The 20,877-nt window shown below is 35.5% G+C and overlaps 2 protein-coding genes across 2 annotated transcripts; both read left to right on the top strand.

The window, feature by feature from the left end:
• Window positions 1-616: 616 nt before the first annotated feature.
• On the top strand, window positions 617-8,853 carry LOC307149166 (uncharacterized protein). The gene is made up of 18 exons (XM_079855313.1): window positions 617-846; window positions 1,195-1,238; window positions 1,361-1,439; window positions 1,974-2,158; window positions 2,239-2,322; window positions 2,419-2,487; window positions 2,659-2,847; window positions 2,950-3,105; window positions 4,462-4,543; window positions 4,612-4,702; window positions 4,830-4,971; window positions 5,076-5,180; window positions 5,331-5,421; window positions 6,564-6,714; window positions 6,801-6,875; window positions 6,964-7,066; window positions 7,260-7,366; window positions 7,739-8,853. The coding sequence occupies exons 1-18, from the start codon at window positions 819-821 to the stop codon at window positions 7,860-7,862; spliced, it is 1,905 nt and encodes a 634-aa protein (XP_079711439.1). The 5' UTR covers window positions 617-818; the 3' UTR covers window positions 7,863-8,853.
• A 2,471-nt stretch (window positions 8,854-11,324) lies between these two features.
• On the top strand, window positions 11,325-20,791 carry LOC307149819 (uncharacterized protein). Its single transcript, XM_079856385.1, has 17 exons — window positions 11,325-11,462; window positions 11,576-11,920; window positions 11,999-12,340; window positions 13,728-13,829; window positions 14,102-14,197; window positions 14,304-14,405; window positions 14,772-14,858; window positions 17,821-17,982; window positions 18,117-18,200; window positions 18,298-18,435; window positions 19,185-19,283; window positions 19,510-19,593; window positions 19,741-19,833; window positions 19,904-20,002; window positions 20,095-20,113; window positions 20,251-20,305; window positions 20,587-20,791. Exons 1-17 carry the CDS (start codon window positions 11,402-11,404, stop codon window positions 20,707-20,709), a joined length of 2,091 nt encoding a protein of 696 aa, XP_079712511.1. The 5' UTR covers window positions 11,325-11,401; the 3' UTR covers window positions 20,710-20,791.
• Window positions 20,792-20,877: the final 86 nt, after the last annotated feature.

Genomic DNA, 20,877 nt, shown 5'->3' with positions numbered 1-20,877 from the left:
TACTTATTATTGTTGTAGAAAGTTGTTACCTTTTATTGTTGTCTTCTCTCTCTTATATATATATATATATATAAAAGTTCCAGATGCCAAACCTGAAGGCTTGACTTTATTGGTCAAGACAACAAAGCTGAGATGCCTGCAGAACATCTACCAATCCCAGTAGCAGCTTTCACTTTTATAAAGTTAATGACCTCAAGGTGTTCTCCTTCCTTTCTTTCTTTTTTTTTTTGGCACATCCCTAAACTCACGATTTATTTCATTATATTCTTGGATTCTCCCAATGGCACACCCACAGTCCACCCTCTAAAATATATTTAATGATTATTACCTCACTCCACAAGACTATATAATTAAAAGGTTCCCAAATACTTACAGAAAACACAAGCCAAAAAGACATAATATCTCTGTTGGTACCTATGGTTGGTACATGGTTCAATGATTAATTTAGCATTTTATTGTGTAATTAAAATATGCAACCTCATAACAAACAAAGAAATTAGAAAAGGTCTTTACATTAAAATATAGTCTATTATATTTAGTTGACAAACTAAGTATTTGCACAGTATGCATAAATGCAGTTATCTTAACGTATAAAATTATTTCTCTCTTCCCAACCGCACCACGTGGTGCATTATGGTTGCGCGCGTACGTCTAGAAAGTAAGTGCGCATGCGTGTAAACGGGCACTGTTTGTGTGTGCAGAGGTGGAGACGAATCTCGAGAAAACATTACGATTGGAAGGAATGTAACACCATATAGAAGTTACTTAAATATTTTATAATTTAGAATTACTTAACATATATAAATATATTCGCTAAAATGTCAAGAAAGAACACCATAGGACCGGGTAAGTATTGCTCGGCTCTTTTCATGACGTCTACTAAAACTTAGCCAGCTCATGCAAACACATGTAGCTCTAACACAATAGAGAGGACGTGTCGTTGAACAATTACAGGCCTGAAATTGTGCAGAGGCTCTGAAAGACTTGCCCAATTCCATTTTTATTTATACTGTCTTGTTAATCTTTAGCACATTGTCGGTTTTTGTATATCTCAAACTTTAACAGCATACGAAAGAGAAGCCATGTTTTGATCACATACTGCGGATCAAGCCACACAATTCACTTTTAGTGTATCTGTGTTAATGTATGTCCTGTTCAAACTTTTAAAAGATGTTTTTCTAATGATTATTGCAGAATACTTCCGGATGCGTGATAATGAGCGCCTCATGCGGACTCACGTGAGTGATTACGTTTCTGTGCATTAATTGATCACATTATTCAGCATTATTTAAATTCCAATTAATCTGGGGTGGTGAGTTTGAGTCCGTAATTTATATTTTTCTGTGTTGCCCTTTTTTAGGAGGCTATGGTCGATTTGATCAACGGTAGACAGTCAAACCGCAGCTTCTTAGATGCTTTAAGTTTTGGTTGTGGATTTGGTAAGAAACGTCTTTATTTTACAGAAACATTACCTAGGCTAATAGTCATACATGGTCGTTTATATAGTAGGGCTGGTCTTATATTCAAACTCGGCTATTATTGCAATACTTTAAAACTACTCCATATATTGTTTGTTCTAGTGCTCTTAAGTTTTAAATGCAAAAAAAGAGAAACTATGTGCTTTCAACTTGAGCTTTGTTCAGCAATACCGATTGAAATATTCAAAACTGACTGAATGCATGATGTCTTTTCTTTGGATACAAAAAACAAATGTCCCTATGGTATTAAAGTCACCATGAAATAATAGACCACTGTTATTTAATTACTCTTATTGACCACTCTTATTTATATTAACTTCCATTTCATGCCAACATTAAAGTTCTTGTAAATCAATTTTCTTTGTTTTAAGGTATAAGATGAACTGGGTCACATTATAATCTTCATAACTATAGTGTTTTTCTACTCATTTCCACTTAATGAGCTTTAGGTTTGTGTGGCATTTAAGCAATTTTATTTATTTTTTTGTATTAAAGTTCCAGAACTGGACCAGTTTGCTGCTCAATTTACAGGATATGAAGATTCATCAGATGAGGATTATTATGATTATGACGACGATAACGATAAGTATGATGTCCGTACAAACAACAGATACTGTGGCTTTTCTCACAACTTCCTTGATAGAGGCCTGCCAAAACCATCCAAACACATAACAGCTGAGGTTTGTGTCTAACACCTGTGATTCACTCGTTGTTTTATTTAACTTTTCATTTAACATATTATTATTTAACTTCTTTTTAGGAAGCAGAAAGGAATGCAAAAGAGCTAGTGGATGAAGAAGAAAAACTTAAGAAAAAGGCAGAAAAGAAGAAACAGAAAAAGATGGTGAGGGCATACATGAAGAAAAAAAAAAAAGTATTTTTGTCTGATTATCATAAGCAGGAATTTTTTGTTGAGTTAAATCTTTCTGAAATATAACAGAGACAGAAAGAGAGACGTCGGCTGGAAAGATTAGAGAAGGAAAATGCAGATAAAGAAAAAAATAAACCGGTAAGAGAAAACAAATGTTATTGTGTGTGACTGCTGTGTTGTATGGTTTAAGTATTAATTAAAATGATGCTGGGGTTTATGGTCACTCGTCATGCCTCCATTGTTTTGAGTCTGTCTCACCGAAAGTCCACAGACTTAATTTTATCTTGGTGTTTCTTTCTTTGTTCTAAGGTACAAGTTGACCCTGGACCAGAAAAGACTAAACATACAGATAAAGATGAAAATGAAAATAAAATTAAAAACAAAAATTGTTCATCTGTGACTTCTGGTCCTCAACACACCTCAAAACCTGTGGAGAGCAGTGATAGCAGTAATGACGATGAAGATGACGAAGAGGAAAAGTCAACTATGGAACCAGAGGTGGGCAATATGACTTAATGTTCCCTTGTCATTTACAAAAGTGATATGATTTATACTGTAGATGAAGAGCTCTTCAGTGACGGTGCTTTATGTGTGTCTTAGGAGCTTGACATGAATAGCTGCTTTGTGTCAAACGCAGCTGCTATCGCCAAGCGCAAACTAGAACAAAAACCCAAACCTGACAAGAAACCTGCTCAAGCAAACTCAAGAAAACAGCATGGGTCGGAGCAGAAAGCCAGCACTACGCCACAAAAACAGGTTGGAAATGATGAAATAAGAGGACGTGTAGGATTTTTTTTTTTTTTTTTAAATATATAATAGGTTGAGGGAAGGTTCTTGGTATGATAGTAAGGAACTCCTGCGTTTGTTTCATCCACTCTGAGATGCAAGTCATTTATGATGTAGGAAAAAAGAGCCACGGTAGCTTCCCCGATTGCTGCAACTTCCTTTTTTTGCTACAGATATTTTGCACCAATTTCCCAGTAAGTGCCTGTTTTGTTCTCTTGCTCACATGGGATGAAAACACTGCTTTATTCGCAGATGTTTTATGCGATGTTCCAATTTTGTGCTTGAGTTAAAATCACAACTTTGAATGAAAATATAGCTATTGGGCGTGTCTAAAATAGAAATCAGCTGGTTTACTGCTGTGATTCAGGGTTGTATCATGTTTAATGATCTCGATACAAATGAGCTTTGGAGACAAGCAGGTGAATATGTAATAGCTACAGTTCTTATGTCTTAGTGGAAATAAAAGTAGTCTTAAGTTGAAACTGAACAATTTTTAAATGAACTGAGATATGTAATCCGTTATGACCAGTATTTTTGATCAACTGCCAAATTGGTTTCACAGGATTGTGAGTTTATTTTTTTGCAAATTTTTTTTTTTATTGGTGGGAAGATGACAAAAAGACGGGTATAGGCGTGATGTAGTGTACTTTGTAATAAAACTGACCTTTAACCATTACTGAAATAGGAGATTAGGAGGACAAGTTAATAGTTGTCATTATACAAAAAGTGGGTAGTTTAAAGAATGTTTTGAAATGGCAGTAGATCAAATCCTGACAGAGATGATGGTTAATAATTTCTCTAAATATACATGTAATCAGATCAAAACAAATAAAAGAAAAACTGATTGATATGCCTGTACAAGGCAATGAGAATACATGTGTATTCCAGGAGGAAAACCAGAGAGTGATGAAAATAACATTCATACAGCAAACCTGATGCAATTTTCAAAGGCTATTTCAGCTCTGAAAGGAGAAGTGCCACTTTCTTCTCAAAAGTTACTGTTTAACAGTGTGTACATAAGCACTTGCAGAACAGGATGCAGTAGCACAGATTTTCACACGATGACTATGGAATTGTAGTTGAATATAAATAACATTTTACAATACAAGTAGATAGGTTATTTTAAACTGTAATATTTCACAATATTACTGTTTTTACTGTTTGTTTGTTTTATCAAATAAATGCAGCCTTGATGAGCATAAGAGGCTTATTTACCATATTCTTGCAGAAGTATCTTTATATAACCATGATCCTTTTGAGCCAGCCTTTCTGAAGCTGCCAATTTTTGACAGTATTTCCATAACATTAAATTCTTTATTCTTGTAGATTGATAACAACAAAGAGGAGGAGAAGTCAGAGGAGACTGTCAATGCAAATTATTTTATTACAAGAAGCGTGGAGCTGGCAGGTGTGTGAGGTTTTTCTTTAAAAATGGTTTAGTCATGAAATGCCCTCCTAATTCCCACATCTTTTTAGTTATAGGTAACCAGTATGCCGCCTCAGGAAACCTGCAGATGGCTGTGAAATATTTTACAGATGCTATAAAACACAACCCTAAAGAGTATAAGTAAGAGTCCATGTCAACAGTTTCAACTAAAACATGAGTTATGAATAAAATAACTAGTTATAAATCAAGCAGAGCATGTCTTTGAAGAGGTTACATTTATAATGTGTTTGTGTGTCTGTCTTTGTAGGTTGTTTGGAAATCGTTCTTACTGCTATGAACAGATGCTGGAGTATGAGAAAGCTTTAAATGATGCTGATATTGCTCTTTCTATGAACCCCAAATGGATTAAAGGGCTTTACAGAAAAGGCAAAGCGCTGGTTGGTTTGAAGGTATTGCCACAACTTTTTGCCATTGTCACCCATCATTTAGAGTTCAGCAAATTCCCCTCTGCTATTTTATTCTCACACAATCTTGTTGTTTCCCCCTCTGTCAGAGATATTATGAAGCCAGACTTACATATAATGAAGTGTTAATACTGGACAGTACAATTAAGGAAGCAGCTGAGGAGATGATGAGGGTGCAGATGATGCAGCTTATGGTGAGTGGATATGAGTAAATAATGGACCACACTTTATTTTAGCGTTGATACTGCTTCAATGTTGTCAGCAGCTGAATATTGGTTTTAAGTTGCCCGTTTGTTATAAATCACCTGAATGAGCATATCAATATACGCTTGCTTCTTCAACAGGAAATGGGATTCACCAAAGAGCAGAGTTCAAATGCCCTTATTCTTTATGGAACTGTAGAAAAAGCCTTAGAAGCTCTCTCTGGGGTATCAGGTATGACAATGCATCTACATATTAGTGAGATGCATACAGAAATTAACTTTTCTATTCAGGGGATATATTTGCCCCATGGGTAATAATATTGTGAAGTATTAAGTAATTTTCATATTAAAGGGGTGGTTGATTATGATTTCATTTTTCTAACTTTAGTTAGTGTGTAATGTTGCTGTTTGAGCATAAAGGACATCTGCAAAGTTACTGTTAGGTACTACACAACATTCCTCCCGGGTTAGTGACATCACCAACGCTAGAATTTACATAAACCCCGCCCCCGGAACACGATTTATAGATTATCAAGACAGAATATGCTAATCAATGACTAGAAGATAACTACACATAAGCTACATAAGTTCATCAACTAACCATACAGAAATGACACAAGCTCTGCCCTCTGTGCTGGGAGCAGCAGCTCATTTGCATTTAAAGGAACAGACACAAAATGGTGCGTTTTTGCTCGCCCTCAAAAAGGGACAACTTTAACATGCTGTATAAAAATATCTGTGGGGTATTTTGAGCTAAAACTTCACATACACACTCTGGGGACATCAAAGACTTATTTTACATATTGTGAAAAGGGCATTATACCACCCCTTAATAAATAAGTAAAATAAGTGATTTCCTGGAGCATTTGTCATTTTTATAATTCTCTTTTAATAAGTATATAATTGATTTTTGTATCCAGTATTTACATTTATTAAATTAATTCACTCAATCAGAATACTGTAGTCTGTTACTAATAAAATTTGTTCAACTAATGCCATCTTTACATTGCAAAGTTGAATCTGATATGTTTATTTACACTTACAGACCGTTTAATTCTGCTTAGATGTGGCATAAATGTATTTACACAACAATTTCATAATGGTTTGAGATTAATGTAATTTTATTATTACTGAAAGAGCTTTTTTTTTTTTTTTTACCCCTGTATCTTGAATTTGGGGGGCATTTAATGTTCATTTTGGTGCCTCAAACCCCTGTTTATTTCTGACCCTGATACATTTCCTTCACTCCAATATATATATTTTTGACTCTGAAATACACTGATTTCCATGTGTGAATATATATGCAAATACTGAGGAAGACAATAAAAAAAAATCATTAATTGAGATTGCATTGATAACTCTCATTCTTTTTAGGTTTAGCCCCTGTCCTAGTTCCCACAGAAAGTGAGTTTATGTCTGTAGAGCGTCACCCAAAACCTCCAGCTAACTTCCCTCTCAGACCTCTTCCTCAGAATCAGCCTCGACCCAGTATGCCAGTCGCTGCTCCAGTTCGTCATCATGCCCAGTAAGATGCACACATACAGGCTTTCATGAGACAACCTTTCACCTTAAAATCAGCTGAATCCTGATGTGTCTTTCATCCCTAATCAGAGAGCTATTCCCTATCTGGGTTGGAGATCTAGTGCCTTCTGTAACAGAGGCTAAGCTTTATGCCCTATTCAGCATGTAAGTGACCTCATTGGTTTTGAAAACTGTAAAACTAGTAAATTGCTAACTTAGTATTGATGTAATGGAGTTCATCTTTGTGAAACAGTGTTGGACAAGTCCATAGTGTCAAAGTGTTACAAATGAGACGCTGTGCGTTTGTTAACTACACCAAGAAGGACGACTGTGAGAAAGCCATACAAGACTTTCATGTAAGTATGTTTGCTCTGTTGCTTTCAGTTGAATGTTAAACATGCTGGTGATAATATAGCTGCTTATAATATGTTTAACCTTTGTCCAGTGATTTTGGAGGTCAAATGAAGGTCTTGCAGTGGGGATGGAATACATTTCGTCTTTTCAATGAGGGAAACATTACAGTTTATGTATGTTTCTTGTGTATTGCAGGGTTATGCCATTGATGGGACAACTCTAGTGGTGCGCTATCCTGATAGGATTCACACGCGTCTTGGAGTGTCCAGAGATGCATCTACAGGGTCCTCAGGGAAGATTGAGTGAGTAAACTTTCTGATTTTGAATTGTTGCACAAAACTTAAATATCACTGTGTTTAGAGGTTAGAAATTCCATATACAACCATGGCTTCCTTCCTGAGTCTTCGAGGACACTTTTACTGATCAGAAGGTTAAATGTGGTTAGGGTTAGGTGTACAGGAGGGACAGGGACAAGTAATGTCCCAATAAGGCAGTATCCATTTATGATTTTAATAAATAGAATCATATACAATGAATGTCATTGCATGCTGTTTTGCAGTATAATACAATACAATGAGATTCAAATAGATAGTATTTGAGCAATAGTATAAATGGTATATATGCAATGTTTTCATGGTAATTTGAAACTTGTCTTTACTTTTTTTTTTTCTCAGCAAACAACCTGATGAATGTTATTTTTGGAGGACAACTGGCTGCTTAAAGAATGATCGCTGCACTTACAAGCATATTCCAGAAAACAAGGGCATAGAGCGACACAACGCCAAATCACACCCCTGATTCACAGCACACTGACAGAGGGGTTTGAGCATCTCAAAATCAGTGTAATTAGTTGGATACAGTAAAAAATTCACATGCATAAAACAGCGCGGGGCTTTCGTGTTTGGTCATTCATCTGAATATTTCATAATTTTTGTTTAAAAATAGTTCAAGTCTTACTATCAGTCTATATTCAAGTTAAAGAGAGTGAGTTTGGACAAAGGTATGATGGCTGCAATTTTAACTTAATTTTTTCCCTCAAAATAATACATTCCCTTTTAAGTCAGTTATTGGTTTTAATGGTTTGCAAGATAGTGACATGAAGCTTTATATAATTTTTAAGGCTGTAAAAAGTTTAATGAATGGTCACTGCAAAAATTATTTTATTTTTACAATTGGGAAAAGTATTTGCCTTATGACCCAGTCTGAGGCTTTCAAACCAAAAGTATTGTTTCTCTCTGAGAGGTTTTATTTGGACTTCTAACCTGCGGTATTAACCTGCCTCTGTAAAAGTTTAAATGTGTCACGAGTTGAAATCAAATCTCTCAAAACACCTGTGCCAAGTCTGATATAGAAACGATTTGGTGTAAACAATATCTTATCATATATCTTGATGAGGAAAAGTTTGCAATAAATTGTAATTGTACCTGTAAAGCAATGGAAAATGGCTCTCTAATACAATAAAAGGTGCCCTGAAAATGGGAAAATCTTGAATTTTCTTTTTATTGTTGATCTTTTATTTAATCCGTAATGTCTGTGACCTAATATTCTGGCTCCTTTTCCATTCTAGTGACTGCACATTTCAAACAAATGTTCTCTTGTTACTGATATACATAGACTTTCTGCTGCAACTTCAGTTCATTAAAATTAAAAATTTATATTTGGGTTCATTAGACCTCCAAAACTCTTATAATAAAAAGGAACATATTTACACTGATGTTTAGCTTTAATCTGATTGATATAATCTCCAAATAATAAGTCTAACATCAAAACAATAAAAGATTTAAATACTGGAGTCTTATTAGTGTTTGAGTCTGTGTAAACTGACAATTGGTATAAATGGATATTCAAGTGAAATCTATCATTTTCAAAGCAGCTTTTACAGTTGGAAGACTGGAAGAGAGGGCAACTCTGAGAAAACTAAGGAAATTAACTTTTGAACTTTATCTTGAGAAACCAGCATCCCCATCCAAGACTGAACCACAGTCAATCAACTCAGTATTGTATTAATTTACATTTCTCTCCCTTCCCCATCTCGTCTCTCTCTCATGCTGAGATCACCTGAAATTCAACCCAAAAAGCTATATGGTTTAATATGAACAATTATACTTACACTATACATGTTTGGTGTCATTTGAAATGTGTCAGTGCGACTGGTACAAAGGTCTCATTCCCAAAGAGCTAAATAAAAAGGTAATAAAGTTTTTAAGAGTTTAGAGCAGGGTTCACCAATCTCGGTCCTGGAGGGCCGCTGTCCCTGCAGAGTTTAGCTCCAACACACCTGTTTGAAAGTTTCTAGTATGCCTAATGAGACCTTGATTAGCTGGTTCAGGTGTGTTTAATTGGGGTTGGAGCTAAACTCTGCAGGACAGCGACCCTCCAGGACCGAGATTGGTGAACCCTGGTTTAGAGATATCTTGCTTACAGAGGAGGGTGTCTTCCAAGCAAATGGTATCCAGCCCTCAAAAGGTGTAAACTCTGCAAATTCCCATTGTTAGCAAATGTTTCCATTTGAAAGAAGTTTCTGCCCCAGGGAGTGTCCTAAAGACACTCAGCATCATGTATTTTTCTTATGTCAGGTAGCTTAAACATCTTTTCCATTATTCCAGAGCATTTGATGTTTTGTGTTTATTATCTTTGAACTGATTATGTAATTGGCATAATACATTGACCTGACTAATAATAAATTGTTACAATTGATTTTATTCTGACTTAAATTTAGTAGATTTCGTTGTATCCCAGGGGTGTCAAACTCAGTTCCTGGAGGGCCACAGCCCTGCAGAGTTTAGCTTCAACCCTAATTAAACACACCTGATCAGCTAATCAAGTCCTTCAGGCTTATTTGAAAACTGCAGGTGTGTGTGTGTTGAAGCAGGGTTGGAACAAAACTGTGTAGGGCTGTGGCCCTCCAGGAACTGAGTTTGACATCTGTGTTGTATCCATTCCGCAAATCTGCGTTCAGGGTTAAGTACATACTAGATCCCAGGTTAGATGGAGCATGAGGCACATCAGGTGGGGTTCTAGATTCCTGACTAACTGCTTTTTCCTGCTAACTGGAACGGCATTATCTTAATGTACTAGCCATAACCTCTGGTTATTATTTGGGCTTTAACTAAGTTGTTATATAGGCAACTGTAGGGGGCTACATGGGTACTTTTTAACAATAGCAAGCGTGGGTGGCATTGTAGCCATAACCTCTGGTTATTGCTCAGACTGACGAGTTTGTGATCGTGGGCCCGCATAACGGTCAGTGCGAGGACCCTGTGCGACTTTGGCACCCGAATGAATGATTATAATAAGAGTAAAGAGTTATAGAATAATCTAATGTATTGCTAAACTATTATAAATTACCAATAACAAATTGGCATTCCAACCTAAATTCGAGGTTGTGATAAAATGGAGTCTGATAAAAGTTTTTTTGGAATAAATTACTTTGCCACGATGAAAAGACCCCGCTTATCGGAAACTGTCGTTGGACCGATTGGGTAGGCCTTACAAAGTGATAAACAGGAATATAATGATCAATGATGCAAACATCAATTCTACTGTAAAGCAGCTCTAAAAAAGACAATTGACTGTGTCATTCAACAGTTCAGTGTTGGTGATAATTTCTGTTCACTTGTTTCCTAGTGAATTTACTAGTGCATACTGACGTGGAAATTATGACATTTGTTTCTGACATTTCTATTGGAAACAAAAGATGTATAGTTAATTGCAGGCACATATTGTCACAAAGATAAACATCAAGTCAGGACTATGAAGTTTAGTTTTTCATATCCGTATCACTGTTTCCACAAAAATATTAAGCAAAAGAAGTGTTTTCAACATTGATATAAACAGCTTTCTTAAACAGCAAATCAGAATGATTTCTGAAGGATCGTTTGACATTGAAGACTGGAGTAATGACTGCTGAAAATTCAGCTTTTCACAGGAATAAATGACTTTTTAAAATAGATTCAAGTAGTAAACAGCTACATTTAAATTGTAATATTAGTAAATGTAATAATATTTTACAAAATTACAGTTTTAACTGCATTTTAGATCAAATAAATGCAGTCTTGAGCATTAGGGACTTCTTTCAAAAACATTACAAAATCTCACCAACCCCAAGCTTTTGAATGTAGAGTAGAACAAGACTGAGCCATCAACTGAGATTAAGAGCAAATTCAGCTGCTGAGTTATGGTTGTATGAAGTCAATCATGTGCATCCTCGGTCAAAGTCCATGTTGCACAACTTGAATAAAATGAAAGTAGGAAGAACTTTTGATAATGTAAGTCAGTTCTTACTAGGGCTGTTTATTTTTACTCTTAAATTCAGAGATTTTCCCAGCTCTGTAGATATGTGCACCTTAAACATGTTTAGAGTCTTGATATCAGCAGCAGCTCTTCTTACAACTGAAGGTAAGGATCACATGCTTTGTTCCATACTTGCTTGCATTATGCGTTTATGACTTGTGCACTGTTCTTTACCAACAGTCCCATCTGAATTGCTGTTTCATGTTTTGTTTTTGAAGGGCTCTTGGTTCAAGGACCTGCTCAGTCTCTGGTTGCACAACTGGGGGGTTCCATCATCCTGCCCTGCTCTGTGGAAACCCCATTACCTGTGGAGGAGCTGGAGGTCGAGTGGAAGAAGACAGATGAAGAGGCATTAGTGCACTTGTTTCAGAAAGGTGAGGACAGACCCGAGGCTCAGTATCTGTCTTACAGGGGCAGAGCACATTTTTTTCCTGAGCAGATCTTTAAAGGAAACTTTTCAATCCTGTTGGAAAATATAACAGTCGAGGACACTGGTATCTACAAATGTGTAGTTTACTTTGACCAGGATGTTGGGGAAATCCCTGTTACAATTCAACATGTGGGTAAGTATCCAATTTTAAAAGAGTCTTTAAACATGCCTATTTTGTTCTTAGAATGATTATTTGTCTTATTTATGACAGAGCGTGTAGTTGTGACAGGAGAAGATCAAATTGTGTTTGCACATGTTGGTGAAGAGGTTGTTCTAAATTGCATGGTTGACTCGCATGTTCCTCCTCAACACTTTGACGAGGTCTCATGGATGAAGGTGGACAAAAAGTCAGACATCGTCCCTGTCTTGCTTTTCCAAAATGGGACAATATTACGTCATAACGACAGAGCAGAGTTCTTCAGAGAAGAAATTTCCAAAGGCAACTTCTCAATGAGACTAAAAAATGTCCAGACTGCCGACAAGGGAGAATACATGTGTGAAGTCCACGTAGAATATTCAGTGAGCTCTGCTACTGTGGAAATAGGGCAGTTGGGTAAGTCATCTGAGAAATACACTGTACTGTTCGAAAGTAAAAAAAAAAAAGATTTTGAAAGAAATTAATTTTTGTTCAGCAAGTATGCATTAAATTTATAAAAAGTGACATCAGAGACGTTTAAAATATTTCTATTTCAAATAATTGTTTCTACAAAAATATTTAGCAGTCCAATTGACCCTTGGCAGGGAGTTTGATTGACAGGCGATCTGACCAATCATAATCTGTCATCCGCCATTTTTGTCCGACAAAACAGTCAGGACTCAGGAGAGCAGATTAACGTTGGAGTATTTAAACTTGAAAAACAAGTTTGACGTCTTTCCGCGGTTAACATTCCTTCTTATGTTCATTCATGTTTATTTGACACATTAAAGAGCCACAAAACGGTATTTATTGTTTAAATTTCTATTAAAAATGACCAAATTTGAAAGGTGAGACTTTGTTTCATATCAAAAGTAACCTGGTCTGTCCTGTCTGTCCTGTCTGTCAGTGCGTTGTCATTGTCCTCTCTGCTCCGCGATGTATTTTTCACTGTGTGAGAACATGGTGGGGCGTGAGAGCGGCGTAACAGTAACTAAAGGGGGCGGGTCTTTGCGAACGGTCTTGCTTAAAGGCAGGGTATTAAAATAATTAGCTGTGTTTACAACAGTCGTGAGAGGTCTACAGACACTCGATTTTTATACTCTGTTTTTCAGAGTACTTACATTTTAATTATGTATTGGTATATAAAGACAGTTTAAACAAATTTGGAATGTTTTTTTTTTTTAGAAAAATCCTACCTACCCTGCCTTTAATTTAAAGTACTAAAATTACTAAAACTAAAAGTTATATATATATATATTTTAAAAATAAGATGTGTCAAAAGCATGTAATGATTACTATTAATATTTAAACTAAAATGAAAACCTAATACATAATAATAATTAATTGTATATAAATAATTCTAAAATAACCTCAGCACAACTGTTCGACACTGATAATAATAATAAATGTTTCTTGAGCAGCAAATCAGCATATTAGAATGATTTCTGAAGGATGATGAGAAACTGAAGACTGGAGCAATGATGCAAATTCAGCTTTGCTTCACAGGAATAAATTACATTCTAAATATATGAAAATAGAAAACCTCTTTTTTTTATTTCAATAAATGTTCAATTTTACTGTATTTTTGCAGCCTTTACTGTATTAAATTGCCTTGTTGAACCTTAGAGATTTCTTTCAAAAACATTTAAAAATAAATATTACCAGCCCCAAACAATTTAACAGTATATATCAATTTTATATAATTCTATATAGTGAAAACATTTTTTTATCAAATGTTATGTCGAATTGTTCTTTTTAACATGAACTAAATCTAATGCCAGTAAAATCTGTCTCTCTCATGTAGGAATGTCTGCTCTGCACATCATTACACTGATGCTTTGCTTTATTTCCCTCCTTGTGACTTTTGTATTAAGTATTCCAGTCGCAATCTATGTAAGCAGAAAAGGTAGGCCAAGCAAATATGCTTTAAAGTGTTATATTAATGTATTGCTAATATAAATTAATAAGATGTTAAACTGTGGTTCTTTTATTCTTCCACTGCATCACTGTTTATGTAAACATCAAGTCAAGTTGTTTCAAAACAGCTTACAGTGATAAACGGGAACATAATGATTGAATAATGCAAACCTAACTCAAATCTGATAGAGCAACTCTAAAAAAGACAATAATAAACAGTAACACTAAATAATTGTACATGACGTTTATGTTCTTCTGCAGATACTGGGACAAAGCCTATGTACATAAATTATTTGCAAGTTGTCTGTCCCAACATCTGTTTATCTCTTGCATTTATTCTGTGGGGTGTAATTGAAGGTATGTGACATGAACTTTTCTAAGTCTGCATGCATTGTCAGAAAAGGTTTTATTTACCCTTTTTTTTCCCCTCTGATGACTTTGTTTTGTTACTGCTTATTTCCAGGGTCTGTTGTTGAGGTAACAATGTGTGCAATAATTAATCTGACAAGGATCATTTTATTGTTTCTTATGGCCCCTTATTATAATTGGAATACAACAGTTTCTGGTACGTATGTGCATTTTAATGAAACACATTGTTTGATTGTACATTGTATTAAATATATTATGTAATACATTTCAAATCGCATTGTACATAAATGCATCTTACTTAGTGCTTTGGGGATCTGTGATAAGCCCACAAATTTGAGGTCTGAAAAAGAATTCTTAGTTTGCCAGAAAATTCTACAGTAATTAGAGGCTGTTATACGGAATCGGCTAATATAAATGTGTAAATATAACTATATGAATATGATTTCATTTTTATGAAATGGTTTACATTTAAATTATGGTTCTCTGAAATTCTTACAAATTTTAAATGTTTGGGAAGTTTTATAAATCTAAAAAAAAATGTATGTGTTTTTTGCTTTTTTAGTTGATTTTCCAGGTTTCATCCACAGAATAATTGAATATACAGGTATTCCTGTTGCATATCTTCTGATTTCCACTGCATGTTGCTCAGGTAAGGTGGCCAGTTTCAAAATCTTAATGTAAATAATTTATTAATTTACTATGTTCAAATATCTAAAGACCTCATGTGGTGAAAATCAAGTTTTGCAGTTTGATACTGCTCGTCACAAATATGTAACAAATCCCATTAACGTGCAGGGCGGGGCTTTGAACATGAACTTTTACAACAACAAATCTTGTTAAACATCAATAAACTTGTTAAACCTCAAAGCAAAAAATCTCTTCTGTTGAGAATTCCATAAATTCTTTACAGAGACAGTCCAAAAGATGTATAGCTCCATTAAATCTGGCTCTACCTGGCTGGCTCCTGGGACTTAAAAATTCACCTTCCATTTCTTTCTTTTAGAGCTTTGTTACTGAGTATTGACAACATTTCAAAATTGTCTATGAGTTCATACATGTTCTCTTGACCCCTTCCCTACCATGCTTAATATCTGTATGCCCTTCTATTACTGCAATTACCAATAATTCTCTAATGACTGGGAAGGTTCCACTGGCCCTTAAGACAGCGGCTATCACACCAGTTCCTAAAAAACCTGGGTGTGATGCTGAAGGCTTATCTAACTATAGACCTATGGTGAATCTACCTTTTCTGGCTTAAAGGTCCTTAAATGGGTTGTTGTTGGTCAGTTACAGAAATATTTGTCCATAAATAATCTATTAGAACCATTTCATTCTGGATTTAGATCAGGACACAGCACTGAGACCGCTCTTGTCTGGGCCACGAATGACCTTCTAACTTCTGCTGACACCGGTGCTTGCAGCATTATAGTTTTGTTAGACATTAGTGTTTCTTTTGGCACTGTATGCCATTCCATCCTCCCTGAAAGGATGTGTGGGTGGTTAGGCATCTCTGGTGTTGTGTGTGATTGGTTTAAATCCAATCTCACTGAGAGTTTCCAGTGAGATGTATGTTTGGAGGAAAATAAATCTGAACCCACATTGGTACAGCAGGGTGTCCAACAGGGGTCTGTGTTAGGGCCCATTCTGTTTAGCATATGTTGCCTCTTGGAGAGATCATTCGAAAGTTTGGTCTGGGGTTTCATTGTTATGCTGACGATACACAGATTTAAGTCAGTACCCTGACTATAACTCTATAACAGCTCTTACAAATTGTTTGGATGAAAGAAAATTTTCTTAAACTTAATGAGTCAAAAACTAAAAATCAACTTGTTGGTATGCTGACGACTCTGCATAAACTTAATTTTTTTTTTTAAATTTCAACTGATTCCAATTCAGTATCTCCATCGTTTCAAGTGTGCAATCTTGGTGTTATTTTTGATGCAGAGGTTGACATTCGATGCCCATATTAAAATGTTCTCAAAAACGGCTTTTGTCCACCTTAGAAATATTGGCAGACTGACATAGAACTTCTCTCTCCTTGCCCGATGCAGAAAAGCTTGTCCATGTCTTTTAATATGTCTGCAATGCACTTTACTCTGGTCCTCCTAATAAATCCATTAAAAACTGCTAAATATTCAGAATTCAACAGCACTGACTCATACAACTGTTTGCCAGCATATTTCCCCTGTACTTTTATCAATTACACTGGCTTCCCATACAGACACGTATCTATTTTGAAACTCTGATTTTAACATGTAAAGCTATTCATGGGTCTCTTCGCTCTTCTGGTTGTACTATTCAGCAGCCCTCATTTAAATTAAAGTCTATGGGGCAGTCGAGCAACACTGGACTGTTTTGAGAAATCTCTTTAGACTCATATTCTACTTATTGTCTTTGAGTGTCTTTTTCTTTTGCTTGCTTGTTTTTTTTATTTTTTATTCTTTGTAATCTTTTTTTTTAATTGAATTACTGTTTTTATTATAATTACTCTGTGTTGTAGCGCTTTGGGTTTGAGAAAAGCACAATATAATTAAAATTACATCATTAGCTGTTTGATAAATGTAGTCAAGCCAAAGGCTAATCATATCAATTACCGTTATGTGTCCGATGTTGTAGAGACTAGAGAGCGATACATAAAACGCATTACCATTAGGATACATCGACTTGTAGATGATCAAGTGTAATTCGCTCTTCCTTCTTCTGAATCAGTTTCTGGTTCAAACATATATGGCTGAATTAAACCATTGCGTTTACTACAGTTGACCTAGTGGATCAGATTGTGTGAATGAGTGGAGGTGGGGTCTAATTTGCATATTTATGGTTTAGTTACATTCAAGCTATTTTCAACCATGAAGAATTTATTTCCAAAGGGAAAAAAAACTTCTACTTTAATGTCATTTTGATAATCAAAGATTAATTTTAAGGGATTAAATTATTGACTGCTGGGGCACTTCAATTTTCCAGAATACATTCATCTGGGCCTGTATTAAAGGAACCGTATGTAAGAAATGTATTTCAATTAATCATAAAATGGCCTTGATATGTCACTAGACATTAAGAAATCATGTTCATTTCAAATACTTATATCACTGACAACAGTAGTCCGGCCAGGATATTGTCATTTAAAAGTGAAGTTGCAGCCCTCAACTGATGTTGATGTTGTCATGTTGTGTTTTGGCCTGATGCCCCACTCTCCACCTATCTACCAATCATGAAGTCAGTAGTGTTTCGGCATCTGGGTTGCCAGCTCTGCTCTAGTTACCACAGCTGCAGCTACAAACGTGCCGGATAAAAAATGTCTAACGTTACAAAACCTAAAAGACCTTGTTATGAATCCGAAATATGCAAAATATCTCTCATGAAGCATAAACATAATTAACAGGAAAAAACGTACTGTGTAGGACTCGTCACTTGCCATTGGAAGCTCCTTGTAGCAGCCTACGTTCCTGCTGGATCCTGCAGCCTTACTGGCAACCTGGAGTCAGGGGGGAGGGGGAGGGGATACACCGCTCTACAGTAATTTGAAAGTGATTGCACTTTTTTTGACCAGTTTTGGCCACAATCTTACATACGGTTCCTTTAATAATAATTGTATCATCTTTTTTTTGCAGCTGTTCTTCATGATCTTTGGAATGCACCTCAGTGGAGTGAAGCTGTGCTTGTCAGTGTTGGGGTTATTCTGCTGTCATCCCTGCCAGCATCTCTTCTAGCTTTAAGCAACATTTTCTTTATACGTTTTTTTGATATTCATTTTTCCCTTCGATTTGTAACAAGTATGTAAAAATGTATTCTGTTTTATTTTTTATGCTTTAGAAATCATACAATTAGATGAAGGCCAGATTTCCAGATCTTTAACCACTAGGCTGCATGTTATGTGTAATGGTCATATGTGATTTTTGCCATGTAGAGTCGTTAGGACATGTTCTCATGCAGTCAAGCAACTTTCTTCAAATGCGTCTCCTCTTCTATAGATCACCAAGCGTTGATGAATGTAAGTAGATATTGTATTTATAAGTTATCCAGGATCGGTCTCTTGTTTTAGATATTTATATACTGACAGTCATTAAAATGTTTCTTTTTATTTTCAGCCATGATTACAACGACATATGCTTTTGGGGGAATATCTGCTGCCATTTCATTCATAGTTCTTCCAATTCCAGCAATTCGACAGTACCTTTGTTCTAAACTTGACAAAAATCAACTTTATGCACTTATATGGAGATGTTGTAAGTACACAAACAAATGTTTAATTTTACATGTCACAAATCAAAATGTTTATTTGTCATGTTCCCTCTAACTGGTGAGGCCGCTTAAATTGAATATTAAACCATTTCGTTGTTAATTCAGAATGGTGGTCAGGAAATAAATGCTTTAGGACATAATTCTGAACTTTTTTTAATTCAAGGCCCCCTGTTGTCCACAACAATATTCATAGGCCCCATAAATTTGCCAGTTGTTCATAATTTACTGGATAAGATTTGTAAAAACTATTTAAAAAATATATATTTTAGAGGTTGGCATAACTAGAAATGCATATCCATTCTAAAATTGCCCCCAGTTTTATGATTTTATTAATTTACAAATAATCTACAAATCACTTTTAAATTACCTCATATATCAAGTTTTTTCAAGACCTTGGAAATCCTGGTTCTTCAGAGACAAAAAAGAGGACTGAATTAAAATAATAAATATCTTGACTTTAAGTCATTTTAGCTCATTTTAATGTAATTTTAAGGTAATCTTAAGGTCCCCTTGGAAATTTGCTGAGTCCCCCCGGTGGGCCCAAGGCCCCTGGTTGAGAACCACTGCTTTAGGACAAGTAAATAATTAGCTTACAGACAAATACTCCAAAAGCAATGCTGTTTGGCACTGGCTTTGAAACCGTGTGTGTGTGGCCCCCCCATACACACTAAATTATATTTGTATTTGTATTTGGCTGTATTAATGATGATCTTTCTGTCTCTCGCTATCCTAGATTTAGTTTGGGTCACCGTTATGGTTTTCACACTCATCGGGCATAGTGCATTTATTTTATATTATGTTAACAAGATTCTGGAGTATCAAATTACTAAGGGTAAGTTGGTTTCAAATGTCAGCAAAATCAGTTGCTCTATTCATTTTGAAAAAAACAAAACAAATTGCTTGCATTGTTACTTAAATGTTTTGTGTGGTTTATGCTAATATATCAAATCAAAATTTGTCATTCAAACATTTTCTTAAATTTTTTTGTTAGTTTTTATGCAATAGCATGGCTTTCCAGCAATTGTAACCTGACTATTATAATGTGTTTTTGATCATAGAGCGTTTTGGATGGATCTTTGTCACAGTTCTGCTCCACGTCTTGACTGCGATTGCACCCTCACGATTCCCCAGAAAAGTTCCTGGTAACGAATGAGGATAAGAAAGTCAAGAAAACATACAGATTTTTGGTTACTTTGTGGCAAAAGCATTCATAAACAATTTAAATGAATCAGTAGGGCTTAAAAATGCATCCTTATTCTGCAGTAATTCTTACATTTCCTCTTTTGCAGATGTCATTTACACTACTTTGTTCATGTATGGGGTGGCAGGTCTGCCAGTGGTCAACTCTGTTTCTCTTGCCACAGAATTAATACAGCAAGTGTGTAAGTGTCAACACCCAAATTATATTTATGTAAGGTTCTGTTGGAGAGAGCACTAAATTCTTCTGTTTAGACAATGGAGAGAGAACAGTGGATGATCTGCGTGTAATAGTGCTGCCGTTTGAAAGCATTATGCCTGGTGTGTGGCTGGTTTTACAGATCCATGCATACTGTAAGTTTCATTGGTATATTTGAAATCATGTATAAGAGCTGTTCATGTTAATGACACAGCTCACTGTCATTGTCTTTACTCTTGATTTACAGGGGCAGTTGCAGGGAGAAAGTAAGTTTAAATGTTTCCTTTTTTTTTTTTTTTTTACCTGCGGGATTTGAAGCCAGCAGTATATGATGACCCAGTAATGGAACTTTTTCACAGCTAAAGTTTATTAGTAGGCCAGGTGTTAATTGATTGTCTTTCAGTGTACAGAAGGAGCTGAATGCGCTGAAGGACTTTGCGGCACAATGCACATCACAGGTAACTGTTTTAGAGGCTGAATATTTGATAGCAAAGAGTGAAGTCACAGGTTTATGTTGTTTGGTTTACTACTTAGTTGTTCTGTAACAAAATTAAGGGACTAAAATAATGTTTAACGCTTTTTAAAAGCATGTTATTGCATTGCAGTAAAATAGGTTACCCTAATATCTTGGCTCTGATGCCAGAATCTAGTAGAAAAACTCCTCAATGGGGAACTAAACTTTTATTGCTCTTAACATTTATCCTATAAATCCTGAAATAACTGTGTGTGTTCATTACAGGGAGGAGACATTGGTGCATCAGATAATTTCTCAGAGATTCACCTTTCTGAAACTCAAAGATGTCAGCCAGAGGCTGCACCATTCCTGGGAGAGCGAGAACTAGAAGTTTTAAAGGTGCCCTAGAATTTGAAATTGAATTTATCTTGGCATAGTTAAATACCAAGAGTTCAGTACATGGACATGACATACAGTGAGTCTCAAACACCATTGTTTTCTCCTTCTTATTTAAATCTCGTTTTTGAACAACACCCCTGAAAAATAGGCGAATCTCCACATAACACCGACTGTGAA

The sequence above is a fragment of the Squalius cephalus genome, assembly GCF_949319135.1.
Source record: "Squalius cephalus genome assembly, chromosome: 21".
Classification (NCBI taxonomy): Eukaryota; Metazoa; Chordata; class Actinopteri; order Cypriniformes; family Leuciscidae; genus Squalius; species Squalius cephalus.
Note: the sequence above shows the minus strand (reverse complement) of the source record. Positions and strands in the feature narration are given on the sequence as shown.